The following is a 13,903-nucleotide window of genomic DNA, read 5'->3' on the forward strand; positions in this document are numbered from 1 at the left end:
TTGGGGAAGCAGTGACCTCTCCCCCAACCACAGCCTATTGCCCAGCCAGGCCCTTTCCCTCTATCTTGGTTTCTTCTCTGCATACCTTTTCTATGACCTCTCATGTGCGGGGAGGGACACGCTGTTTTGATGGTCCATAGGCCTCTTATTCCCCCTGGAACACAGCAGCAGCTGGGCTGCTCCAAGCATCTGAGGGAGGTTAGCCAAGGGCACATGCCGTGTCCCTGTGATTCCTGTCTACAGCTCTTATGTGCATCCAGAGAGTGTGGGACGCTTCTCTCCAATGCACAGCACTCTGGCTAGTCCCCCTGGGAAACCGTCACTCCAGGGGCATTGGCTTTGTTCGCTCCTCAGGTCCACGGACTAGTCTGGAGGCACTGAAGCATGTACATGCCTCTCGCCCATCCGTATCTCCCTCTGGTGCAGGAAGGACCTTCTGGGCATTGTCAGCCCAATACAGTCAGCTTCCCCATGCCTGGACAAAGGCAGGCAACAGCCCTCTGGGTCTTGGCTAATCAGGCAGGCTCCTTGCTGGTCCCAAAGGGAACCAGCTAATGCCTGAGCTCATGAAGCAATCAGAAACCAGCCTCCCTCTTAGCACAGGCCACGTCCGCAGGAGATCTCTGGGGGGCTCATCCCCTGCAAAACAGCTTAGAGCACAGAGAGGAAACCCATAGGCATGTGCTCTACAGGAGCCACCTGTCAAATTGTGTGTGCACGGGAATAACAAGGCATGATGGACAGGAGTGATGCAGAAACAGGCCCAGCTCCCTCTTCCCCTGCTTTGATCTGCTGGTGCTCATGCGCTGGGTCAAGGTAGGTCAGTTCTTTGAAGCCCTGCTGGGAAAAGCCAGGTGCTGCAAGGCGCAGAGTTGGCAGCTCAGTGCATGGCACATGTACTAGGGAGCCTACAGTAGATTGGACAGGGGGAGGAGGGTCATGAAGGGGCTCTCCAGTGACTGACACTCATGCTTGGGTTCACTGCAGTTCCCAGCACCCTCTTGGGAAGAGAGAGAGGTTTGCATTCCTGTCTGCTGCACTGTTGCTTGAACTTGGTGGCTCTTTGTGCCCAAACCATCTGGGCTGTGTCACAGTGTGTCACCCTGAGGACTGGTATATCCCTGGGATGAACAGAGGAAGCAAGCCTGCACTGTAAATGAGGAAGAGGCTTTGGGATTTGTTTGACTAGAAGGTGCTTGGGGAAGCAGAGGCTGGGAGCATTCCTTTGAAACTAGGATGGGGAGAAGCAAAAGCACCTGCTGAGCCTGAGCTTACGTCCAGGAGAAAGCTGGATTCAGGAACCAAGAGCCTGAATACAGCAGTGAATTTGAAATGTCTTGCATTACCCAAAAGCTTGCTTAATAATTGTTTCCCAACTATTTAAGTTGGTCTAATAAAAGATATCAGATGCACCCAAAGAACCTTGTCTTGCATTACTCTGGGAACTTTACCAGCTCCAGAAGCTGGTCAGAAACACCTTCATAGCCAGAGTGCCTTCTACTGGCCTTGGTGCAATATAGCACCTTGGTTTTGGGTCCTAGTCTAGAGTAGAGCTAGGGGGGTGGAGAACAGACATCTGGGGTGAAATTCTGGCCCTGGGGGAGTCCATTGATTTCAGTGGGGCCAACTCAGACAGACTTGAGGACTGGGAGTCTGCAAAGAATAGAAACCCTTTCAGCCATGAGATCTCTGGCCACTAAGGGCTCCGTGGAAATAACCGAACCTTCCTGCTGCTGCCCCATTAGACAGAGCAGTCAGCCCACGTTTGAGGTCCAGCAGGTTGTCCCTGTTAGAAGGAGAAATCGTGGGTGAAGGCAGGTGTCTTTGAGGCAAGTCTTTTCATCCGCAAAGACTCTTCTCTGCTCCCTGTCTCCGAATGCAGGGCTACTCAGAGGAGAAGAGAGCATTTCAGTGCCATGTCAGGCAGCACGCCGCCCCCACACCTCCATTTCCAGGCATTTCTTAAAGCTCATTTTGCCTATCTCTGGCTTTCTGCTGCTTCTCCATGTCTGTTTGCCAATACACAGCCACGTCCCGTACCCACGCAGTTGGGTTCCCAGAGTATCCTTTTGTGCCTTTGCATTGGGTGGTGGCCTGCACCTGTGTTTGGGCTGGCGACCACTCATTCAGCAAGAAGCTTCATTGTTACTCAGAGTTGTGTTACATGGAGGGCGGTAGTTACACCTAGGAGCTTCAGTGCCTGGCACAACATAGCTATTTGCACCTGAGCAGCTGAAGAATTCTCCAGAGGTGGAAAAGCATCACTGCGTCCATTGTACAGGTGACAAAGGGAAGTAGCCGGCTTGGGAACAAGGGAGACTGGCTGCATTAGGACCAGAACCCAGGTGTCTTAACTCCCAATTCCCTGCTTTCACCAGCAGACTTTGTCTCTGTAATGAGACAAGAGAAGAGCCAGACAGGGGTTGGCTGTCTGCCTCTGGGTGAGGGAAAGCATTCCTGAAATGAAGGAAAACAAAGACGTGGGCTCCAAGAGGGAAAAGACATCCTGCCTTTGCAGGTATCAGCACAGCCACTGCAGCAGTACTGGAGCATGCGGCCGCACCACACCTAGCCCTGGCTTGGGAAACCCATTTGATTTAAAGGGAATCAATCTCCTAAACCATCTTCTCCTGGGAACCAACTAGAGCAGCTGGAATCAAGAGAGAGGAGGAGACGCCAGATTGATTTTCCCTTTCCCCCATCTCTGAACAGCCCTGGCTTCCGGGCAGGGGCGCTGACTCCTCCGTCTGCCCATGGGCCCCCCACGTGGGCAATGAGAGTAGCTTCCGTGAGAAAATTCAATTAGACCCAGCAAAGAAGATGGATGCTGGTGCTCCCTCGCCGGGGCCCCAGTCTGCTCTGCTCTGCTCCACAGTGAGATACTGACTGCAGGGGCTCTTAGGAAAGTACCCTTGTAAATCTAATGGCATTTATAGCCAAGGCTGGCCAGGGCAGGCTTTCCAGACAGGGGCACGCCAGCGGGCACCTGGCGCGGAGGCAGGATTGGCTGCTCTTGAGGTCAGATGTCACTTTGAAGGAGAATGCCAGCTGGTGTGGAAGGCAAGGGGCTGGGTCTAGTGCTTTTCTCATGACACTTAGCTGAGTATCTGTAAAGCGGCCTACAGCTCTGCTCACCACAGTGAGAGGGGGGCTAGCGCCAGTGTCCTGACCAAGTTTGGGTAACTATCATTCAACCTGCCTGATTCCCCGCTATTCACCCCCAAGTCCGGCCGTGCCAGTTCAGTGTGGTACAGTAGACACTTTCTGCTCTGAGCCTTTGTGCGTGCTGTTAGAGATGGCCCCATTCTGCACCAATGACAATGGGGTTTTATTTAAGATTGGGTGAGGGAAGAAGGGTTGATAGTTTGTGGGGGTGGGGGAGGGCATAGGCAGAAAAAAAGGAACTGTTTTTTAAGTATGTTTGTAGTGTGCCTGGCACAGCCTGGAATATGTGGCAATCTAAGGATAGGGCTATGATGAGCTTGCCTGGCTTGAGGGTGAGCTTAAAAGGAGGGATGACTTATACAATGAATTCTGCAGAGAGCAGGGTAAGAGCGTCATCACTGCAGGTTGGTATTCAAGGACTCTGCATGGCTCAAGTTGCAGCAAGGGAAGTTCAAGTTAGATATTAGGAAAAACTTTCTCACTAGGAGGGTAGTAAAGTACTGGGACAGCCGGCTACCTGGAGGTGGTGGAATCTCCATCCCTGGAGGTTTTTAAGACCTGGCTACACAAAGCCTTGGCTGGCATGATCTAGTTGGGGATGGTCCTGCTTTGAGCAAGGGGTTGGACTCACTCAATGACCTCCTGAGGTCTTTTCCAACCCTTATTTTCTATGAGTCTATGGTTTCAGGCTGCAGCACAAGAGGTGGCAGGCATGTGGCATTTAGAACAGACATGAGGCCAGGCTGTCTCAGGTGCCTACAGGAGTCAGGCACACACCTGGCAGCAAGGAGCTGCGGTAACCCCCAGCTTGGCAGCCTGGCTTGTTACACTGTGGTGGATTAGGCCCAGGTGTGCTGCAGGGCTGGGTGGAAGGCATCCATTGGAGAGGGGCTTTTAGCAATGGCATTGGGCAAATGGCTGCAGCAGGATGGGTAGGTGGCATCCCTTCTCCGCTAGACCTGTGCGAAGGACATCCACAGCAATGGTGCAGCTGCCGTGGTACCACAGAGCCATCTGGTGGGCACAAGGTGCCAGCCTCAGCTACAGGAGTGGGGCTGCATTGCCCTTTCCACTGTATCCTTATTACCCCACGACTTTGCCTGGGCTCCCCCCAAGCCGACAAGAGCCACAAGTGCAGCCCTTGATTTGAGCTGAGTTGTGCATAATGAAGCTGGGAAAGGGAGACCTAAGGGATAAAGCAGGGTACTGCCCACCCTGTGTCCCCTGGTTCCTACAGCCAGTGTGACAGAGAAGGCCCACAAGCCCCTCCTGGGGAGTTAAGCATATTCAATGGTGGGGGAAAAAATTCCCACTGGGATCAGCATAGGCAGGGGGGAATCATTTCAGAGCCAACCTGTCTCTCCCCAGAGCCACACCTCCCTTGCCCAGGGCTCCCGCTGGATTTGCTGATGCCCACAGTGCCCAGGGTCCCGCAGGGAGCATGCTTAAGTTGCCTCTGTAGGCAAGCCCCTTCGGCAGTGGAGTACTGGGGACACCCAGTGCCTGCCGAGGTAAACGTCAGGCCTGCGTACACTAAGGGAGCTGGTGCCAGCCCACGTGGCCGTCCCCTTTGGAGCCAGCCTTACAGCGGTGTATGCTCAGCAGAGCTCACTCAGTTCTGCTGAGCATCTCAGGCAAAGACTTGCTCCCACTTCCAGCCTGTAGTTAGAGGGAGCATAATCCCAGGGTGGCGTCCTGACTGCATGGTTTTGGGCCAGCCAGGGGCTGACTGTCCAGCGGCATTGGGGCATGGGGCTGCCTGATGCCCTGTGCTCTCTAGGGATAGCTCAGACCCTCTCTGACAAAGGGGCAGGCAGTGGGTGCTGAGCTGCATGTTAGTGACCCCTTGCCCCACTGCAATGAGGCACTGGATGAATACTGCCCCCCAAGGACAGTGCGGGCAGCAGTGAGGTGAGCACACTGGGGTATAGACCCATTGCCAGCAGGCAGGGAGCTCACACCTGGCCTCAGCCTCCTAAGGGGTAAGAGCAAAGAGCTGTGAAGTCAGAGACTCAGTTCAGCTCTAGGATCTTGGAGCCAGGCAGGGGAGAGGGCTGTGAGGCAGGGGGGACCCTGTCTCATAGGCCAAGCTGGGGTCTCCAGACAAGCTATACGTCTTGGTTGTCCGAGCTGAAGCTTGGGGGAGGTGATGCTCCCTGGGAAAAGACTCCTGTGCCTTCCCAGCCTGTGGACCTGAGCTCTCTGGACCCATGATGGAGGGTGCACTTCCTGCCCGCAGAGAGGCTGTAGATCTGCCAGCTTCTGTCAGGCAAGGGCGCAAGTGGGGAAGTGGGCATGTGCCATTCCTGGAGGCCATCCAGCACCAGGCAAGAATGGGTGGGGACTGCTAGCATAGGCCTCTTTGTCTGGGGGCTGCTAGCATAGGCCCCCACCTATCCCCCAGGGTGGTGGTGGGGAGCATGCTCAGCCCTGGGGTGCAGACAAACCCTCCAGACGAAGCAATGTTCACAAGAGCCTTGTTTATTGCCTTCACCCACAGGGGTGTTCTCAGTGGCTGAGGATGCATGTGGGGCCACATTTCCAGGCATAGCCAGTTGCAGAGAGCCTGGCGAGGCGCAGGGCTGGGGTGCCTCAGAAATTCTCGCTTTTTGCAAAGGAAAAAGTGAGCATGTTGTACTGGATAATGGTGTGCCCTGGCGCTAAGGGGTTAAACTGCGTACACTGCCCTGGCAGGCCCAGCAAAGAGGACGTGTACATGTATGTGCACATGCACACACAGACACACATATGCACTCACACACACGTGCACACAACTGCTCTCACTCACTCACACACCTGCTCCCTCAACACTCAGCCAGTCTACTCAGGGGAGGGAGCCCTCTTCCAGAAGACTGTCTCAGCAGAAGCTGTGCTCGACTAAGGCCAGTGCTGTGGCCTGGAGCCCTCAGCAATTCGGCAAGGTATTAGGTGGGGAGATGCACCTAAGCGTGACCTGGCAGAAAAGCATTTGGTGTGGAGGGGGATGTGCCATTTCCAGGTGCACAGGAAGAGCCTTGGAGCAAGTAGAGCTCATAGTAGAGTGTCTAGGGTCTGGGGAGTCTGAGGAGCCTTGGGGCAGAGGTGGCTTTGAGGGGTCCCCTATTTCTGCAGCACAGAGCCAACGGTGCTGTCTGGAGGCCTTTTATCTAGAGCACGGCTGTCCACCCTCTAAGCTACACATTAGGCAGACTTCCCTTGCCAGGCTGAAGGAAAGCAGGTAACTTGTATCCCTATTTAATAAATGGGAGGGGAGAGATTAAAAGACTTGACCCAGGTCACAGAAGGAGTCAGTGGCAAAGCAGGGACAAGAACTGACAGTTTCCTGGGTCTGGATCTTACAGGCCTCTCTCTCACTCTTTAAAGCTTCCAAAAAATTGAGGGCCGCATCCCCCTCAAAGGTGACTGGGCTGGACTTGGAGGTGGGAGCACCTGCTGAGGGCAGGGGAGGAGGGGTTAGTGTTGGAAGCAACATGTGTCCCAAAGCCTCAGCAGGCAGTAACTTACAGGACTTCCTCTCTTTCTCACACAAGCGCACACACACACGCACGTGTGCACACACACACACGCACAGCAGGTTATATGCTCGTGGCCCAGACTGCCAGCCTTGACTCTGGAAGCAGCACCATGCAGAAACCATATGAAGGCCATGGAGGGCTTGAAAGTCAGTTCTGGTGAGCAGGACCTAGCCTGATCCAAGGGCCCCTGGCCAGGCTATGGCTCCACCATCACGCTGCTGTTAGTCGCGCGGACCCCATACCAGCCTTTCCAGAAAAGAGTGTCCTGACCACCGTGTTCGAAGCAAATGAAGCGGACCCCTGGGCCATAGTCAGAGAAGGTGTGAGAGGCCTTAGAGGGAAAAGAAACAAAACAGCTTCTAGTAAGTTGCCCACCTTGAATCCCCACTCAGAGAGGCTTAATGGGTTAGCAGGCTGCTGAGCTGCATGGTAACCCCACCTTATAGCCTTGGTACAAGGGCTGAGGAAAGCAAGAGGATGCAGCTGGGAAAGCTCCACATTCCCCCTTGCCCCCCGGGCTGATCTGCTGTCCCCCGCATGCCTGGCCCTGCCTCCCCAGCTGGTCGTCGGGCCTCACCTCATTCCAGCTGCCATCGTTGTCCTCTGGAATAGCAATGGTCTCGCTCTTGTACTCTGCCAGGACATCCTCATGCTCCGACAGCAGCTTTGCAGAGAACTCATAGAGGCAGCCAGCATCGCGGCGACCTGCATACCTGAAGACGGACCCAGCCCCAGTGTCTCAGAGGGGAATGGCTGAGCCTGTGCTGGATATCATGTAGCCACAAACTCAGGTGAGAGCCAACTGGGGCCAGAAAACAAAGCCCCAGTGGTCTGCTGCCCAGTCACTGAAGACTGCTAGCAACAAGGGAACATCCATGCTCTCTCAGGCACTGGCATTCTTACTACTCTGCCTGCAATGGGAGCTTTGGGAGCTCAGCACTTCCAAAAAAATCAGGCCTTAGCTTGGTTCCCAGTGCCAGACCTTTATCAACATGGGCAGTGATGGGAAGATGGGACAAGGAGGCATAGCCCCTGCCTCTCATCCCCATCTCCATCCTCCCAGCCCTCCTCTCCACTCACCAGTCCTTCACCACAATTTTAGGCTGGGTGGTGTCCATCAGCTCCTCCCAATACCCCTCAGCCCGGAGGTCAATGACCTGAGACTTGCGGCACCACCTGGAACACAAAGGGGTTAATAGGTAGCAAAGCCCTGGCTCCCCTTCCAGTGGGAGAGGGGGGACATAAAAGACAGCCTTACTCATAAGATGTGACGAAGTACTTGTGGACTCCATCGCTGGGAAAGCTTTCCCCAAAGTCCCCAGGGAGCTCCTCCACCTTCCAGCCATCACCTCCATTTGCCACATCCCCCCAGTGCTCCAGATCCTCTGCATAACAAGAGAAAGATCTTGGGTTATATCTCACATGGGCTCCAGGAGGACCAACATTCCTGCACAGGGGTTTCTTCAGCCCATCTCATGATGAGAGTTCAATTCAGGACCAGACTGACAACCCACTGACACTAAAAAGTGCTAACTTCTGGGGGACCTCTGCAGTGTAAGGATCTTGTAACCCAGCCTTTCATTCGCAGCAACCATCTCCTCAACCTCCCTTCACTGCAGAGCCCTGCTTGGCATTCAGGACAGATTGCGCTTATTTGACCAAGGTCTGATGGGAAATACATTGCAATACTGTGTGTTAACCTGACCTCTGAGAGATGCTTGTGGACCCCAAATCCTGCATGGGTTGGAATTGAGCTGTGACAAGTCCCCCAAGGGAAACAGTTCCCTGCTCTTTCTTTTAGAGACATTTCCAATGAGTGCTCCTTGTTACCATGTGTCAAAACATCCCTGCTGTGCTGGTGCTGGAGGCTGGGGGGAGAACTGACTCATCTTGTTCTCTCTTGGAGCAAGACGTCAGGACGAATGGGGGCAAATACATCAGACTTTCAAAACATGTCAGTTGTAACAAACCCAGGTGCTCGTGAAAGAGGGAAGGATTGTCTCAGTAAACTTTGGTGCTCGTATTCCTTGTTTGCAATCAGCTTTTGGCTTTGTCCACAGGGGTGGGGAACTCCAGCCTGCCTTCCCTTGGCTGTGGGTGTTTCCAGAATTTGCCTGGAAGACTGTAGCCAAGTGGTGCCTGCAGCTCTCATACGCTGCCCAGAATTGGAAGCCAGGGGTTCCTGAGTGCCAACCCCAGCTCTGCCACCAGCTCCCTTCCTGGCCTTGGGAATGGCCTTTACTGGAGAGTTTGCAAACACAATGAGCTGCCTGGGTTCTGCATGAAAAGGCCTCTGCTTTGCTGGGGAAGGGGCGGGCTTGGCCAGCCCCTCTGCAGAGTGGAAGGAAGCCCTGTGACCACAAATTACTTGCCCCCGAGTGGGCAGCAGGTCTCCTGCTGCCCAGTCCTCTACCCACCTTCATCCTGCCTCCTGTTCTAGGAGGAGGCTTGTACCAGGGCTACTTGTGAGGCTGAGTTAATACTTGTACTCTGCTTTGGAAATGCAAAGCATCCCCTCCAGGATTCCTGCTGTTGGGATTCATGGAGCACTAACCCCAAGCACAATGGTGGGTTTTGGTTCCTCCTCTCACCCAGCGTATTTCCCTCCTGCACATCCCAGCAAAGCCCCATGCAGAGGGTGAGCTCACAAGGACTCAGCACCTCACCCCAGCTCCACCTGTGGGAAGCCCAAGATAAGAGGCTATGGGGCTAATAGGAACAGGTACTGGCCCATCCCACAGACTCCTCAGAGAGCCAGGGGCAGATGGTGCTCAGTCCCCAGCACTCTCCTCGGCCCCTCACCAGGACTGGGGGGTTGCAAGGTGGAGGCACTCACCTTCCCCACACGGGTTCTTGATTAAGTTCCTCTTCCTCTTGCTGAGGAAGTAGAACATCTGCCAGTTATCTGCCTCCTCCGCCGGCTCCTCTTCGGCAAAGCCCTCTTGCTGGCACTTCAGGATCCAGAGAGCTGCTCCATCCACAAGGTTCTTCCACTGGCAGCAAACCAGGCGGCACACCAGCACCAGGTCCACGGCAGGGATGAAGGCCAAGATCCGAATGAGCACTGCCTCTGGAAGGGAGTCCATCCTGCCACCTGGGAGAATGATGGGGAAGGATCTGCTGAGTCAGAGCCCTGCATTGGCCCTTGGACCTTGTCTCCCAGATTTGGGAAGGTACCTTGGAGGAAGAAAGCCCCGAGCCTGGCACCTAGCACACACAGCACCTTCTTACTGACAGCAATGTTCCAGGGGGAACGAGTTAATTCCTAACCTCAAGGCCTCCTGATTGCCAACCATTTTGTACCCTGAAGCATGAGAGTGGATTGTCCTTCCTTGAGGGCAGACGGCACTCCCCAAGCTCCAGCAGCCTGGATGTGTCAGCTGAACTGTGAAAGGCAGTGGGCCTCCAGAGGAGCTTGTGGGTGAGGAAATTTGGACCTCGTGTGTCACCAGCCCGTGCCTCCAAACATCATTCCTTCCTGAAATGCGCTTATGTGGGAATCTGGCACTGAAAAAGATGCTGGACACATGGAGTCCCTCTCCGGTGAAAAGCTGCAGGCAGCAGAAGTTCAGGGTGCCTTGAGATGACCACTTATATGTCCTGGAACGATGCCCTGAAACCCTGGTGATGGGCATTCCTATCAGTCCCTACACAGCAAGGCAGATGGAGGCTGGCTAGTCCTGGATTTGCAAGCCCTGCACATCAGAGCGTGTCCTATTGTAGGACAGGGCCTGCTTAGCGGGCAGGGCATTGTGTGTGCTTGCAGATCTCCCAGTCAAGGCCTCTGGGACTCTCTCTGCCTCTTGAAGCTTTGTCACCCTGGCAACAGGATCCAAAGCATCCCTTTGCTCTGGCGCACTGCCCTGGAGGCCCTCCCTGACCCTGCACATGACCCTCCAGGCCCAGCAACTGCAGAAGGAACCAGGGATGAGTATGAAGATTGAGAGCCACGTGCCACCCCCACGGGATGCACCATGACTGTGCTTCTGTCCAGCCAGATCCCTGCACCTGGCAGATGCTGGGACTGCAGGGAGATGCTGCCTGCATAGATCTTTCCAGACTGGCCAGGAGCAAGTCACAGAGCCTATCAATAGCAAAGAGCTACTCAGCTCATCTGGTGGTGCAGCCAGCAAGGAGTGGAACCCAGGGGCCAAAATATCCCCTAAATGACCCCTGGAGCAACCAGCAGTAGTCATTCAGCCAGGCCCCAGCAGGTACGGTGCTGTGTCAAGGCAGAGAGGGATGCAGGGGGCATGGCTGCCAGGAGCTTGAACTCCCCAGCTCCAGCCCCCGAGCTCATGTGCAGTAGGCACCAAATCTGCTGCACCGGCTGCTGCTAGCAAACAGTTACTAGCTCAAACTTCAGCATGCAGAAAAACTGTGAGGGGCAAAGCCAGGCAGAATCAGGCTGTGCTGGCTCCAGCCCCCGCTCTGATACCCACAGGTACTTCAGGGCACCTGACGGACAAACTCACTGCATGCCAATCAGATCTAACCTCTCATCCTCTTTGCCTGACTCTCCGCCACGCCTTGTAAGGATGGGGGCTGCAACTTTGCTTTCACCCCGCACCCCCTTACTTCACCTTCCTCTCTCATAAAATGAACGACTTGAGAGCTCCCTACCAGCTCCTTTCCCCTTGGGGCTGCCCAGCCCTGCCCTACTCTATTCTATTACCCCTTTCTGTAGAGATGCACCTGCTGCCTTGCAGAGGAGCATGGATCTGGGGGAATTCTGCCCCAGCGCAGCCCTGGAGCAGGCTGAGCAGGCTCTGGGGAGAGGACTTTGCTGCAGATCTGGTGCGTGCTCTCCAAGAGGGCTGCATCCCACTGCAGTGATGCCTGCAGCTGCCCTTCTCCCACCCCATCAGCACAAAAGGGATGGAGCTGAAATGCTCCTACCTGAGCCACTGCTTCTGAGGCTGCTGCACCGCTCTGGACTGATCTGTCGCAAGCAAGTGTTGCTGACTCTTCCTCGTCAGAGCCAGGAGAGGCAGGATGGGCTCCCCTCTTAAAGGGGCAGTGCAGTAGCCTTTGCCACTCGCAACTGCATCATTTATTGGCTTGTGTTTTCATGCTGACCTGCCTGGAGGCTTGCCTGGGATGGTGTAAGCATGGGATCGGGTACCAGGGCATACCAATCCCTACCTTCATCTCCGCTATTAGGTCACTGTGTGAATGTGGGCAAATCTCATTGCCTCAGTTTCCCCAGTTGGTAGAAGAAGGATAACATCACCAGGTCTGAATAGTGCTTGGTGCAATTTTCTTGCCTTTTGCCATCATGCAGCACTCCCTTATGCACCTCATGGCATGGGAAAGGGATTGGTTTGGCCCAGGACTCCAACCCCTGGCCTGTGCCAGGCAGAAGTCAACGTAAGGGGAGTCCTGGATTGCTGCAGTGTCCGAAGTGCCCTCCCCCCCACATTGCTTATGGGTTGGTGGGTGTGAAGTATAGGGACCACACAGCTGAGGATGGTATACATATCCTAATTATAGATGAGGTGGGGTCTCAGGTTTGGGGATCAGAGGTGCCCAGCTTATTTGGCAGACAAGGTTCTTTGGGTAAATCTGATATCTTTTATTAGAGCAAATCAAATAGGTGGAAAAATTCTTCTTTGTGAGCTTTTGGCTACAAATACCCTTCATCAGGCTGAGGAAGCATCTGCAGTTGGTGTGTGCTCTGCCTGGATGGAAGAGCACACAGCTATTTGGGGCATGTAGCCTGATGCCATCTCCGTACCTGGAAACCTCTGCTCCCAGGAAGCAGAGTCCTTCCCCTAGACACCGGTTTTTATTTACAATGAATTGCATGAGCAAGTGGAATATCTCAGAGCTACTGACACCTCCTCCTCGCACCCAGCTTCTTGTCCCCTCGCACTGCAGTTGCAAGGCCTTCCTCCTCCCCTTGAAGTATCTGCATAATTACAGTCCAGTCCCCACCTCCATCTGGGCTCCTCTTCATTCCTCCTCCTGCTGTCTCTTTCCCGTCCTCAGTTGTGTGCAGGCATCCACTTTTCAGCGACCTCTGACTTGTGGTGCATCTGCTCTTTGGGAGGCAGGATGGGGGGCTGGGGTGTGGAAATCCCAACTTGAAATACCTCCAGGCTGATTTTCAACAGGGCCCAGACTCCCCACATGTGTCAAATTACTGGCTGCATGACTGTGTAATAGGAGCCTAGGCTATTTCCAGGGTGAGGCTAAGCAATGTCATTCTAATTACTTATTATTTGCACAGGGTGGGGTCAGGTGTTTGCTGGGCCGAGCAAGCACACAGGGCCTGCCAACCTGCAGTCTCATTTCAGATGTAATAGGAAAGTGCAGCGGAGAAGCAAACGGTGCGGGGCTCATGCAGCCACCCCACTGCACTATGCGTGAATTTGGGCCACTCTACCAAAGTGCTGGTGTGATTAATTTTGGTAGCACTGACAAGGAGGGTACTGGGTTTGCAAAATGACTTCCCTTTGAAGGCCCTCATTACACAGTCATTTCAGGGCAGCTCCTAGAGCTCTTAACCCCTATTGGCACATTCACACACAAAACTGTTTCGATGTCCTCGGTGCGCAGCTCAGAGTTTGTGTGGGGGACATTTTAATAATGTCCCAGGTCAAATTAGCCAAATCAGTCCCAAATCATATTGATTGAGCAGAACTCAAAAACCATAACAATTGAGCAAGCAGAACTCAATTGTCCTAAAAGCCAGTACGGTGCTACAGCTGGCAAGCGTCCTCCATCCCAAGGCTATCACCCTGGGACTGCAGATACCCCCAAATTCATTGGCAGGCATCCTGTCCTGGAGGCGTTGGGATTGAATGCCTCCAAATACAAACATCCCCCACCCCAGACGCTTTAGTGCAGGACTTCAGATAGTCCCTAGGCTCGCTGTTAGCGCGCGAGAGGCTGAGACGGGCAGCATGATCTCTAAGGGGGCCCTGGGGGACACGGCTGGTGGGCCTGAACACGACTACTCCAAGCCCAAACCAGTGCTAACATTAGGGTGGCCATCACAGGGGACAAGCTGGTTTTGTGCTGCTCTGTCCATTCAAACCTATGTCCTCTTCAGGAGAAAAACAGAGGAGCGGCCCGGCAGGGGGACCGACCCGGGCTTGCTCTACGACAGCACCCGTGTGCAGCTCGCTGCTGCGCCGCTAGGGGAGGTGTTGTCGGCTCGGCTCTGCGGGGCGGGGCGGGGCGGGGCGGGGACTACCGAGAGCTCGGCTGCCGGTCTT

The 13,903-nt window shown here is 54.5% G+C and overlaps 1 protein-coding gene across 2 annotated transcripts; it reads right to left on the reverse strand.

The window, feature by feature from the left end:
* Positions 1-6,099: 6,099 nt before the first annotated feature.
* Positions 6,100-13,757, reverse strand: LOC102372433 (F-box only protein 2). 2 transcript variants are annotated; one of them, XM_006016164.3, is made up of 6 exons: positions 12,618-13,757; positions 9,517-9,774; positions 7,939-8,065; positions 7,761-7,856; positions 7,258-7,393; positions 6,100-7,011 (listed from the first exon to the last, which is right to left on the reverse strand). In XM_006016164.3, the coding sequence occupies exons 1-6, from the start codon at positions 12,637-12,639 to the stop codon at positions 6,877-6,879; spliced, it is 774 nt and encodes a 257-aa protein (XP_006016226.1). In that variant the 5' UTR covers positions 12,640-13,757; the 3' UTR covers positions 6,100-6,876. The 2 variants fall into 2 exon arrangements, with proteins under 2 accessions (XP_006016226.1, XP_006016227.1); XM_006016165.3 differs by lacking the exon at positions 12,618-13,757 and adding an exon at positions 11,580-11,649.
* Between the last annotated feature and the right edge of the window lie 146 nt (positions 13,758-13,903).

This window comes from Alligator sinensis, unplaced genomic scaffold, assembly GCF_000455745.1.
Source record: "Alligator sinensis unplaced genomic scaffold, ASM45574v1 scaffold366_1, whole genome shotgun sequence".
In the NCBI taxonomy this organism is placed as follows: Eukaryota; Metazoa; Chordata; order Crocodylia; family Alligatoridae; genus Alligator; species Alligator sinensis.